This window comes from Thrips palmi, unplaced genomic scaffold, assembly GCF_012932325.1.
Source record: "Thrips palmi isolate BJ-2018 unplaced genomic scaffold, TpBJ-2018v1 HiC_scaffold_18, whole genome shotgun sequence".
NCBI lineage: Eukaryota > Metazoa > Arthropoda > Insecta > Thysanoptera > Thripidae > Thrips > Thrips palmi.
In genome coordinates, this window is record NW_023144627.1 from 13,190,267 (window position 1) to 13,202,709 (window position 12,443).

The 12,443-nt window shown below is 56.1% G+C and overlaps 3 protein-coding genes across 4 annotated transcripts; all 3 read left to right on the forward strand.

Moving 5' to 3' along the window:
* Positions 1-1,147: 1,147 nt before the first annotated feature.
* LOC117644356 (NADH dehydrogenase [ubiquinone] 1 beta subcomplex subunit 9) lies at positions 1,148-2,492 on the forward strand. The gene is made up of 3 exons (XM_034383734.1): positions 1,148-1,383; positions 1,891-2,033; positions 2,122-2,492. The coding sequence occupies exons 1-3, from the start codon at positions 1,289-1,291 to the stop codon at positions 2,319-2,321; spliced, it is 438 nt and encodes a 145-aa protein (XP_034239625.1). The 5' UTR covers positions 1,148-1,288; the 3' UTR covers positions 2,322-2,492.
* Positions 2,493-2,873: 381 nt separating this feature from the next.
* LOC117644355 (nucleoporin NUP35) lies at positions 2,874-5,036 on the forward strand. 2 transcript variants are annotated; one of them, XM_034383733.1, is made up of 6 exons: positions 2,874-3,086; positions 3,351-3,624; positions 3,738-3,884; positions 3,969-4,281; positions 4,364-4,552; positions 4,626-4,767. In XM_034383733.1, the coding sequence occupies exons 2-6, from the start codon at positions 3,356-3,358 to the stop codon at positions 4,701-4,703; spliced, it is 996 nt and encodes a 331-aa protein (XP_034239624.1). In that variant the 5' UTR covers positions 2,874-3,086; positions 3,351-3,355; the 3' UTR covers positions 4,704-4,767. The 2 variants fall into 2 exon arrangements, with proteins under 2 accessions (XP_034239624.1, XP_034239623.1); XM_034383732.1 differs by having other exon boundaries at positions 2,885-3,142; positions 4,626-5,036.
* A 1,329-nt stretch (positions 5,037-6,365) lies between these two features.
* On the forward strand, positions 6,366-9,950 carry LOC117644725 (3 beta-hydroxysteroid dehydrogenase/Delta 5-->4-isomerase). The gene is made up of 4 exons (XM_034384338.1): positions 6,366-6,399; positions 7,385-7,672; positions 7,779-8,192; positions 9,487-9,950. The coding sequence occupies exons 1-4, from the start codon at positions 6,366-6,368 to the stop codon at positions 9,948-9,950; spliced, it is 1,200 nt and encodes a 399-aa protein (XP_034240229.1).
* The last annotated feature ends 2,493 nt before the right edge of the window (positions 9,951-12,443 follow it).

Here is a 12,443-nt window from a genome sequence, read left to right on the forward strand (position 1 = left end):
ACAAGTCTGTCGAAAAGACGAAAACAAACCAAGGGACCGGAGGGCGGGACGCGTTTCGGGAATCTGTCTCTCTGTCTCTCTCGCGCACCTGTGGGCGGCCCATGAGTGCGACAGAGACAGAGCGACGATCCCCCGGAGTGGCTCGGCCGGCTGCAAGTGAAGTGGAGATACAGGCCGGCACCGAGGGGTCAATGAGTCAGAGAGCGTTCGGGGAGCATCAAACCGGCCGGGCCGAATGCCGATGCCGAATCCCCGAATCGGCGGACTGTGCGTTTCGGTTTCGGTTCGGCCGAGTGCCCCGCCGAGTCCGCGGACGTCACCGCGTCACCCTGCAAGGACGGGGCCTTCCCCACACGCTCGTGATGCTGTCGTAGAATCGGGGGAATCCGAATCGTCGGACGGATCGAACCGGCTCGAGCGACGTTCTGGCACGCAGGCCGGCCGCCGCCCGGCTCCGAGAGTGTTAATTAATTCGGAACGAGTCTCAATTTTCGACCAGTGCGGGTTTTTCGTCTGAAGCCCTTCGCCGCGGCGTGTCGGCCTGGTGCAGCTTGGCGGTGCATCGCCGCACCGCTGCAGATGACGCGCGGTCCGCGACTTGGTGACGTCACCGGAAGGCAGACCTGTCCCGCCAGGACCGCCAAGGCACGGCCAAGGGGTCGCTGCCCACCACTGTAAGCCTCGTGACGTCAAGGCCAGTCCGGACCGGGAAAGCATTCAGGTACTTAGGCCCAAGAAAAAGGCCAGCCAATTTTTGCCAAAATGCGCGCAAACGGCAAGAACCATTCTGAAAATGGTTAGGCGTGGTGGCCCACCAGAATTCCCTCTGTCTCCCCAGACACTCCCAGACGCTTCTGCAGATGAAACCTGAAATAAAAAAATAAATAAATGAATTGATGTCAGCACAGTCATGACCACAGCGTCTTTTACCGGAAACAAAATCGCGCTTCATTCGAACTCCAGCGCGCTCACAGTTGCCACACACAGCACCAAAATACACGTTTCATGGGGGTGTTGCGTAAGTTCTGAATCATTCTAAATTATTCGGAAAGAAAAAGAAAACTCGGTTGGGCTACGTGAAGTCGGTTTAAAATTCTCTTATCAAAGGAAACAAGACAGTAAAATGTGCGGATGCCCGCGCCCGCTCTCTGGCGGCGCTTGGCCGAACTACGTGGTCTGGTCTGCTAGTCTGCTGCACAGCTGATTTTGCTTTTGCTGCGCTGTTTGGGTTAGGCCTCGTTACCGCAGGCCAAAAAATTCAAGAAATTAGGCATTAAATTTCGCTAACATGAGTGTGCCTATGGAAGTGATTACGCACACCCGCAGGGTGTGCAGTCTGTACAAAAAATTGTGCAGAAACACTCAGGCCTGGTACCACGAAAGGTGAGAGTCCTTCACTGTGTAGTTTTCAACGGATCTCTATTTAATACGTCGAGGAAGGTCTTTTTAACGTTTAATTCTAGTGTGCCATATGGTTTGAAATTGAAATCCATTTAAATCCTCATTGCCCTCTTGTGGTGTGTTCAATGACAAGTGTTCTAACCTAAAACTATATACACCTGATGTCTACCAACAAGCAGAGATGATCCTTTTGTTTATCCCAGTCCGACAGCCTCTCAAAACCATGTTATTTTATATAAAATCTGCAATAATAAGACATGGATCATCCTATTAGTCGTGTAGTTTGCTGGGAAACATTTACAAATATAACATGAAAAGTACATTCAAACATAATGGCGCACTGGTACTGCTTCGATTGTTTTATTATCTCGAGGGTATCGGAATCAGAAATTTTTTATTGGAGAGCTTTTTGGAGTAGAGTTAGGTGTTACGTGAAATCTGACTGAGCAAAGATTCCTTGGCTTGTGTGACCACCATTATCTGTTGCAGGCCGCTCTACCGCTATCATGTCACAATGCTCAGAGCCGAGTTCGACAAGCACAAAGATGAAAAGGACATGGCCAAGGCTATGAAATGGGTGGAAAAGGCTGAAGCAAAGTTGAAAGCTGAGCAGCACTATGCTCCTGTTATTTGTAAGATTATTACAACTTCTGATAAAATAGCTCTGCTTTCCTCCCCTCTTCCTTTTTTATCAAGTGTCTTTTTAAATTTCTTTTACAGTCCCTTACTCTCCTGGCGGAGTGGCCTATCTAAGAAATGTGCATATTCCGGACGTTGCAGTCGACTTCTGGGATCCAGTTGAGAAGGCATTCTACCCAGAATACTTTGCCACTCGTGAGCAAAGAAAGAAAGAGTACATTGACTTGTGGCAGAAAAAATATGGCAAGGTTGACCCAAAGGATTATGAAGTCCATCACTAATGTCTATGTCAGTTCATTTATGTGGAATAGCCTCTTTTTGGAGGCCTCAGAATCCATTTGTAGATGATTTGTGTATAAAAACGTTGCTGAGTCAGGCTTATGATGATGATTTCGAAATTTATTCACTTGCAGTTTTTAAGGGTTGTAAATAAATATGAACTTATAAATGTTGCTTAATTGTCATTTTTTGAGAACCTTTTTCCCACAGTTTGTTAAGCTGAAACAATTTTTAATTTTTTGGTGCTAAGAATAATGGAACAGAAATTTGTATCAATTTCTTCTGAATAGCAACAAAGTGTAGTCGTTGTGTCAAAGTATAAAAAATGCATAGTATGCGGTTTATTTTCCCCGCTCTCGCCGTCCGTCCCCCCCACTCCTGCTCCCGCTCCTCCCCCTTTCCTTGTGCGCTGTTCTATTGTTTTCTCGTGTTGCCAACGTACATTTCGAATCACAGCACTCTTGATGCCCCATAAATGTTTACCGCAGGCGAAACCTTGATTGAAAGCAAGTAAAATGAATGCCATTCATTACTGTATGTCTTTGATTGAAGATTTATTTTGTCTGAGGACAGTAAAACTTTTCAATCAAAATAGTCTGTTTGGCAAGTCTGTGTCTGTCGGCTGGCCCGTTTACACACTTCAAACCTTTCAAAATTTTCTGCGCTCACGACGTAACTTGACAATTACACTGTTCAACTACCTTTCATTTCACTTCTGTGCTGTGCGCAGACCGAGAGTTCAAATCCTGTGAAGACTCATATTGCAGGTGTGCTACTGACAGCTTTAATCACTTCTGCTAAGTGTTTACTCTGAAAGAAAGAGGTTAGTGGTGCCCATGATCTTCGTGAATTCCAATTTGGCGTCGTAATTTTTCGCCGCCTGTGGTTTTGTTCCTTTCGACTACGCTTTTTGACTCATTTTTTCTGTGTGTTTAATTTTCGTGCTGCTGCAGTTTAGCTCTTACACTGCATAATGTTTTAGGTATTGCGTGTACAGCAGGTACTTCATTGCACTTTGTTTCGTGTTGCAGTCATCATGGAGCCAATGGCCCTAGGTTCACCAGTGGGCAGCCCAGTGTCAATGGGTGGTATGCCACAGTATCTGCCCCAATACCTGCTAGGTGAAAGCGACTTCAATCAGTCTTTGAATCAATCGCTCACACAATCGCATCCAGGACCAAGCAACGCTCGCCAACTAGCAATGAGCCCAACAAGCCCAGGAAGTGGTAGGCACGTCACCTTCTCACCACCCTCAATGGGTGGCCTAGGACCTGCTCTCAGCTCTGCCGACTCTCGAATCAATAGGTATGTTATCTTCTGAAATCTCTGGAATGGCGAGCAGAGGCGAACTTTGGCATTATTTCCAATCCTATTTTCTGTTTTGATGTGCACCTCTAACAGCTGGGCCATGATTTCAGGGCACCAGCAGCCTCCGGTCTCCTAGGTCAAAGTGAGAAGGGATCTGGACCCCCAACCACTGGCCTGTTCGACACCTTGCGCCCATCGTCAGAGCAGTCTCCGTTTCTTTCTCCAACAAAGCCAGCTGATGGATCAATGTTTCAGGCGTAAGTAATAAATATCATTATTTCCGCGTCAATTTTTGAAATTTCAATGTCCTAACATTTAGGTGGCAATTTCTGTTTGCACAGGAATCTGAATGCTTCATTGCTAGCCTCATCACCACCACCACCTGTTACTCCAGGACAACATCCTCAGTGGACAGCAAACGAGCCTCTCTCTAGTAACTGGGTGACAATCTTTGGCTTTCCAACTTCTGCCACTTCATCAATACTTGCTCAGTTTGCTCGGTATGGCAATATAGTAGACAAGCAATTGCCTGTTCAAGGGAACTGGATGCATTTGCAGTACCAAACTCGTGTTGAAGTCAGACGCGCTCTTGGAAATAATGGGAAGATATTTGGAGGCAATACTATGATTGGAGTAATGCCATGCACTGACCCTGTAAGTGATGCAAACAACTATTTTCAAAGTAAAAGTCACCCACACTGGTAGCCTAACACAAAATGCTTGTTTGTTTTTTCAGTCTATTGTTGACATCAGTAAGGAGAATTTTAATAGAGACCCAAACATGTCCCGAATGAGTGCTGCCTGTAACATGTCATTTGGAACCCCGTCAATGGGTCTGCCTCAGTCTAGTGTAGCTAGTCCATTTGGAACCCCTCACAGTGTAAGACCACTTCAGAGAGCCTTCTCCAGTGCACATGTAGGAGATGTAAGTACATGTTTGTGTTGAGTTCCTATTCTGTCTGTCTGGAATTCTATTAAGTCAATCTGTTTTGTTCCAGATTGTCTCACCTCAACATACACCACAGAGAAGCACAAGTTTTGTATCAAGAGCTATGGATTATGTCTTCAATTGGTAAATAATTAAGAAATGCAATTTTTTTATTTGAAATGAAAAATTGATTCTGATGTATTTTATTTTAAAAATTTTCAATCTCCTCACAATGTTAAGAATGAAATGACTGAAGGTATTTTGCCTTGTACTGTAAAGAGATTCCCAGCATTGGTCTGGTTTTTTGAATGCCTGTGTTGTTCATGTGATGTTTGTAATAGCTGTGAACTTTTTGATACGGTACATTTTCCATTTTTTAAAACTTGTTTTGTTTATTTATTTTTACATTTGTGCCTTATTTCTCTTAGTCCATTGATTTTGTTCGTGTCTCGGGTCAAAGTAAATGTTTGTCTAACAGTGATACAAAGATGGTCAATAAACAAGACAGTCTTAAAGAAGCAAGCTGTGTCTAATGTATTTATTCTTCTGAGCAAAACTTTTATTTTCGCACCATGACTAAATTACATTGTGGGCAAAACAAAATTATTGCAACCCAGTGGTGCCAACTGCCCACTGAGGGAACGAACCTTGATGTTCGGGACCCGACGGGCACGCCGCGAAACGCCGCGGGCTTTACAGTGGGTGTACGGCCGGCTACCGTCTGGTTACTTATCGCATAACGCCTGCCTTGCCGTGTTTATGCAGTCGCGCTAGTGGAAAAATGACGCGGTACGTTTCCTCTGGAGCCGATGCCTGCTACCTGCCCTGTGCTTCCAGCAGACACGTTCCGTACAGGAAAATAAATTGCAAACAAATCTAAAACGGAGCGATGAATTAAAAGAAAAGGGGGGCCTGGAAATTTGGTCACGCCCTCCAGTCACCGTTGAATCGGCGCCTCGAGACCCGATGGGGGGAAAAAGAGAGAGAGAGAGAGAGAGAGAGAGAGAGAGAGAGAGAGAGAGAGAGAGAGAGAGAGAGAGAGAGAGAGAGAGAGAGAGAGAGAGAGAGAGAGAGAGATGGAGACACGTCCGGGCCGAATGACGCGCGGTCCATGCTTGAATCCTCGTGTGGCGTCAGCGACGTGGCGCCAGCCGATAAATTGGGTGTTTTGTCGCGCTGTCTCTCTCGCACTCGCGGAGCGTGCCTGCAGCGTGCCCTAGGGTGCGAGAGAGACAGCGCGACACCTGGCGGCGTGCGCCGCCGTATCGCGAAGGAGATCGCCGAGTCCCGGCGCTGCGATGCCGCGATGCTGCACTGTAAAACGCTAAGACGGAAGGCGGCGACCGCACGACACGTGCTGAGCGCGGGGCGGGGCTGCGTGCGAAGGCAGTGCGAAAGCACCGCCTGTCTCTGTCGCTCCTGCGAGGCCTCGGCCAAGGCGGCAGAGACGGAGGATCTCGAACGCCGTCCTGAGGCTTGGTGGGCGGCACGGCGTCATGTCACAACGACCAAAAAGCCGCCGGATTCCTAACAAGACGGCGTGCGGATCGCGTGGGGCATGCAGCCCGCACGCTACCCGCACGCTACCCCCACCCCGGCCGCCCCGCCACGCCGTGCCATGTCAAAGCCAAGGTGCCGGTCAGCATGACTTTCACTGCCACCGCCCACAACAAGCCAGTCGTGTCCGGTCGTGGCTCAAGACGGGCTGGTACTCCGAAGAGGAGGCTGGGCTAGGCAGTGCGTGGTACCGGGTTCAACCCCCCGCCAAGTTCAGCGTTCGCAGTTCCTGTTGAAGACCCCCCGCCCAGACATGGAGGCCGGCAAGGAAGTGGTCGTAGTCACAGGTGAGCCCCACTCAACTCAAACATTCTCCGTTTTTTTTTTTTTTTTAATTTTCGTAGCATGGTAATTACTTAGTTGATGCGGAGGCCTGCACGACACCGAGAGAGAAAAGAACTCGGCGGCATTATCCTGCTGATTCCGGCATTGCCTTTGACGGGAACCGAGCCTCGGCCCTCCGAAGGTCCGAAGTGGGCGAATCATTGGATTCGATCGCCGAGTCGCCGACACCATCAAATCAGTGTGCCTAATGGGACGCCGCTGCGCTGCTACACTGCCACGGCAGGGCGAACGGCGCGCTTCCAATTGGGCCTTCCCTTTCAGGCCGTGTGTGAGAGTGTCTGTGTGCGCGCCGCTCCGCCGCTGTGGGGGCTCTACAAAATATTTGCAGGGCGCCAGCCTCTTCAAACAGGCCGTCCGCTGGCCGGCAAAGGCAGAGGCCCCGAGCGCTGGGCGCGCTGGGCGCACGGGGATGACTAGCTGGCTGGAATCGGGTGCCGCCGTGCCGTCCAAACAGTCGCCCTACGTGAAGGGGCCGACGTGCCGGTGGCGTGCCGGTGGCGTAACCCAGTCCAAGGCCAGCGGGCAGCCAACCCTGTCCGCGCCACCGGCAGCCACCGCCAGCCACCGCCAGCCACCGGCCGGCCCGCTCTGTTACGCAGTCCGGCACGCCGGAGGGGGTCGTCGCAGTCGTCAGGGTCAACCACGCCGCGTGCTTGCTGTGTGGGAGCGTGTGCGTGTGTGTGTGTGTGGCAGGTGGGTAGTCCCGGCCAAGTTGGTCTCTCAACTACGTGAGTGACCGTGACCACCGCCGCCGACTGCTGGACGGAGGCAGCGAGGACGCAGGACGAGCGCGCCCGACGAGCGGCGCATAGGCCAGCCGCCGCGCAGGAGTGCGGCCGGGTTGCCTACCCGCCCGTTTGCAGGGGCTTTCGAGGCTTGAATTCGAACTGGCGAGGCTGGTTTGACGTCCCCCTTCTCTGTCCGCAGGCGGCAGCGGCTTCCTGGGCCAGCACGTCGTGAAGCACCTGCAGGCCGAAGCCTCGGTGCGCGAGGTGCGCGTGGTGGACGTGCGGCCGTACTCCAACCTGCTGGGCGCGGCGTCGCCCCGCGTGCCGGTGCACTGGACGTGCGCCGACCTGGCCGACGAGGCCGCCGAGGCCGTGGCGGCGTGCGAGGAGGCCTTCCGCGGCGCCGACCTCGTCATCCACTGCGCCGGCCTCGACGACCGCTCGCACCCCGCCGACCTGGGCGCCCTGCACCGGAACAACGTCCAGGGTACGCTAAAAAACAACAAAAACTCATCAGTAAAATCATCTATTGGAGTGAGTTGAGGCTCCTTGCTGCGCTTGTTCACCTCTGACAACGCCTGCTCTGCCCGCAGCCACCGAGGCCGTGGTGGCGCTGTGCCAGCGCCTCAGCGTGCCGCGCCTGGTGGTGACGTCCAGCATGGAGGTGATCATGGTGCCCTACCTGCGCGGCGTGCTGGGCAAGGCGATGGGCTCCTTCACGGTCATCGTGAACCAGACCGAGGCGCGCGCGCTGCCGCCCAGCGACCCCGACGTGCTGCCGCCGCACGCGGCCTCCAAGCTGCGCGCCGAGCGCGTGGCGCTGCAGGCCAACGGGGCCCCGCTGCAGGACGGCGGCGTGCTCCGCACCGTGGCGCTGCGGCCGCCCCTGCTGTACGGCGAGGAGGACCACAGCCTGGTGCCCGCGCTGCTGCGCCTCGCCAAGCTCTGCGACAACACCCTGCTGCAGCTCGGCGGCGCGGCCAACCGGCAGCAGCACGCCTACGTGGGTAAGCATGCAGTGCAGTGCCATGGCAGTGCCGCTCTGTCTCTCTCGCACTCCAGGGCCGCGATTAGCAGGCCGGCAGTGGCGGCGGAGCCAAGTATTGCTTTTGGCAGAGGGCGCGCGGCGCCGGGCCTGAGGAATTCCGAGCCCCGCGCCCCGCGAATTTGATCGCCAAATCGCGTCGCAATGCCGGGCCGAGCTTAACAGCGCCTCCGTCGCTCCGTCTCTCTCGCACTCGCGTGGCGTCCCGCTGGCCGCACGGGAGTGCGAGAGAGACAGAGCGACGCGGCGCTCTTCGGAAAGCGGCGACCGGGACCGAATCGCGCCATTTAAATGCACCACCTGTCGCGGCACGCAGCTCACGCAGCTCGGCCCGATTCCGGCGCGGAGATTCCCCGCGCCTACACTGTACACTGCCAATCACCCCGTCGCTCCGTCTCTGTCGCTCTCGCGGGCCGCCCCGTCGCGGTGCGAGAGAGACAGGAACCGGCCGGACCGGCGCTACCCGGCACGGCAGCACGGCGCTAGCACGGCGCTAGCCGCACAAATGGTTTCCAAGTTTCGCAGTTCGTTGATTGGCCGAGCGGCTCGGCACCGCTGCACTGCGTGGCTGCGTGCGCTTTGATCGTTAGCCTTGCCGGGGGCGGCGCCGGGGGCGGCGCCGGGGGCGGCGGGGAGGCGCCGGGGGAGGGGCGGAGTCTTAGTGTTTGTTGCATACCAAGCAGTGCCCACGCTCTCCGATAGAGCGCGCTGCTGGCGGCACCTGCGTCTGATATCAATTACTGGTGGTGTCGTCCCGGCGGCGCGGACGGCGGCGCGGTCCCCCCTCCCCTCCCTTCCCCCTACAGTGGCGGTCCTCATTAGCGGAATGGAGTGCCGCAATGGTACAATGGTACTTGGAGCGAGTTGCGCCATAAACTATCCCTCGAGCGACTATAACGCCACACGTGGTGTGCCGAGGATCAGCCCTGGATCAGCGCCGCCCCCGCCGCCCCCGCCCGCCCCAGGAACTGGCAAGGGGCCGTACCCTGGCGGCAAAATTCCGCACAACGCCACTCGCCACCACGCACAGCCGACGGAAAATTGGAATAGGCGCGCGTCAGGCTGCGCATCGGTCGAGTTAAAACCGCCCCTCCCGCCCCTTTCGGTTTTCGTCCCGGCTGTGCATAGGAAATTCCGAAACCGCATGTCAGAGACGACGCTCTGTCTCTCTCGCACTCGCGGCGCGTCCCGGATAGGTACGCCGAGAGGGTCCCCGAGTCCTTGACCGTGTGCGTGACCGTGTCTCTCTGTTGCAGGCAACGTGGCGTGGGCCCACGTGTGCGCGGGGCGCGCGCTGGCGGCGGAGTGCCTCTCGGACACGGTGGAGGCCCAGTCCGTGGCCGGCCTGGCCGTCTTCGTGACGGACGACAGCCCCCGCGGCGACCTGCTGCGCCTCACGCAGATGCTGCTCACGTTCCCGGACGTGTCGGGGGTGGGCACGCCGTCCCTGGTGCGCGTCCGCGGCTGGCCGCTGCCCGCCTGGACGTCGTACCTCGCCGCCGTGGCCGCCGAGACGCTCCTCGCGTCGTGGACCAAGTCGCAGCTGCCCGTGCAGCCCAGCGCCCTGGTGCGCTACTTGTCGTCCTTCGTGTCGCTAAGCCGGCTGCGCGCCGAGACGCGCCTGCGGTACACCCCCAAGTACGCGGCCGAGGACGCCATTGCCAGGAGCAGGGCCTACTACGCCAGGGCCAAGGACCTCAAGGCCCTCGTGCAGCAGTAGCGCTCCTCCAACCGCCAGCAACCCAAACCAAAACTTCCATTTCTTGTTGACTCGTTTGTAAGGCCATTGTAAATACATGTTATTGTTTTCGAGGTGCTTTTCCCTTTGAGCCTTCCCCCCTACCACCACCACGGCCACCTCCACCACCACCAGCACGCCGCGCCGCACCTCGCAAGGGCAGCAGCCGCACCGCCGAGAACCAAGCGCATTGTCCCAAACTTGGCGCCCCAAACTGTAAATTTATTACCCGCCCAAAAAGGTCCAATTCCCATTCTAATCAAGTCTGCCTCCGCCCGTCTTGCTTTTTCTCGATTCTCATTCTGCGGCCGGCCGTACCCTGGCAGCCCTGCCCAGCCCTGGCCGCCCCGACGGCGCTGCCAGCTGCGGCGTTGGCGTTACCAATTTGCAGCCATGCTAATTCTTGTTAAATTCGCCCCGCCGCCGCGGAACAGCCCGCGCACCGCCCGGCGCGGCGCGGCGCGGCGTGGCCCCGTTTCAAAATCGAATTAGCACCATTTTTACTTCGGGGCACAAATTATTGCGGTAGTCGATACACCAGCTCATCCCCCCTCCCTTTCTCCCCCCTCCCTCCCCCTCCCACTCCTCGCCCCGGCTCGCCACCACATAATTGGAAATTGGCGGCGGGATATACATCACACGATTGTTTGGCGAAAGCGAAAACTGCAGTATTTCATGGGATATTGTTGGCGGGCGGAGCGAATTCCTGCCGCCGCTTCGCTTCGCTCCGTTCGGCTCCGTTCCACTCGCGCGCCGCCGGGCCGCACAGTGGGCCAGATGGCCGGCGGAGGCGGCCAAAACTCGAGACGCGTTTTGAACTCCAGAGTCGCTGAAGGGGACTCGAACCGAACGTGTGACCCCACCAATGGACCCCACCACATGACCCTCCTAACGAGAAATCCATTGGTGGGGTCACACGCTCGGTTCGAGTCCTGTTTAGCGACTCTGGAGCTCAAAACGCGTGCAGAATTTTGGCCGCCTCCTCCATCGGTCTTCTGGCCCACTGTGGACCGCCGCTAGCAACAGCGCGCCCTGGCGGAGGCCCGGCGAACCAGCGCGCCGCGCCGCGCCAGCCGAGAAGACGCGCGCTGGGACAATGGGGAGATTAATGCCGACGGGAAATTTGAAAGGGGTGGGGGTGGGGGAGGGTGTGCATCTTCGCGCCGACTGCAGCACGTGGAAGGCGGAACTATTTCGACGTTCCCGTCGAAGAGAGCGACTTCCCTCCTAGTGCGGTGGATGTGCCTACACTCGCCGGGTGGTGAATGGGTGGCCTACCCTCCCGGCGGCCGCGAAGCTGAACTGAAAAAAAGCTCCATCAGACACTTAAGTACACTTCACGTGTACTTCTCGTACTACACGTACTACACTCCACGTGCGGTGGTGTTTCCCGAGGAGGTTCCGGACTCGACCCTTGGTGTGTCGGCGAGGAGCTCGTGCGGGCAGTGTGGCGGCGGAGCGGCGGAGCGGCGGAGGACACTTTAGAAAGAGCTGAGCTAAGCGAGCGAGTGCGGGCCATGGTCGTGGGCAGGGCGGCCGGCACACTGTGTCTCTCTCGCTCTCGTGGGGGGTTCCGTAGGGGTGCGAGAGAGACAGAGCGATGATTTTGCCGTTCGGAATCAGCCGGCACCCACGTCCCTCCGTGGCACGCCGTGGCACGCCACAACACACTGGCCGGGAACAATGGCCGAAATAAGAGCCCCCGAGGGTTTCTAAGTAGTCTGGGAAAGAGGGGGGAGGGGGGGGCACGAATAAGGTTGCGTCTCGGACGGCCACATTCCTCGCCTTTGGCTTCTTGAAGCCGAACTAGAAACTTGTCTTCGGCTTATTAGAAGCCTCCCTGCCCGCCTGCCCACAGTGTTGCGATATTTTCCATAACTATTTCGGAACACATTTTGTCATACTGCGTGGGTATTTTTGATAGGAAAAGTAACACTAACGCACCGTATTCGTGAGGAACATTGCAACCTTGGTTGACACGAACGGGAAAGGAGGTGAGGGTAGAGAAGGTGTGGGGAAAGAGAGAGAGAGAGAGAGAGAGAGAGAGAGAGAGAGAGAGAGAGAGAGAGAGAGAGAGAGAGAGAGAGAGGCAGGCAGGGAGGGGGGCTCTCATCATTGTCACACTGCCGCATTGCCGCCATGTTGCTGCTTAGTCAGCACGTGGGCCGAAGTGTGGGGAGGGGCGTTGTAGTGGTGGAATGCGGGGGCGGGGCGGGGCGGGGCGGGCAATACACTCTGTACCGCGCACGGGTGACGGCTGGAACGCCCGGGCGCGCCAGGGCCAGACTAGGCCAGACAGCCCGTCACGCAGTCAGTCCCGCCTTCATCAAATCCAGCCGTTCGGAGCGCCGCCGCTGCGCCGCTGTTCGGCCTCGTGTTCGGCCGGGGCGCACTCCACTCCCACTTTGCGCGTTAGCGCGTACGTCGGGGCGAATCCGCGAGGAGAGGCAAGCGAAGGCGGGAAAAAAAGGGGCC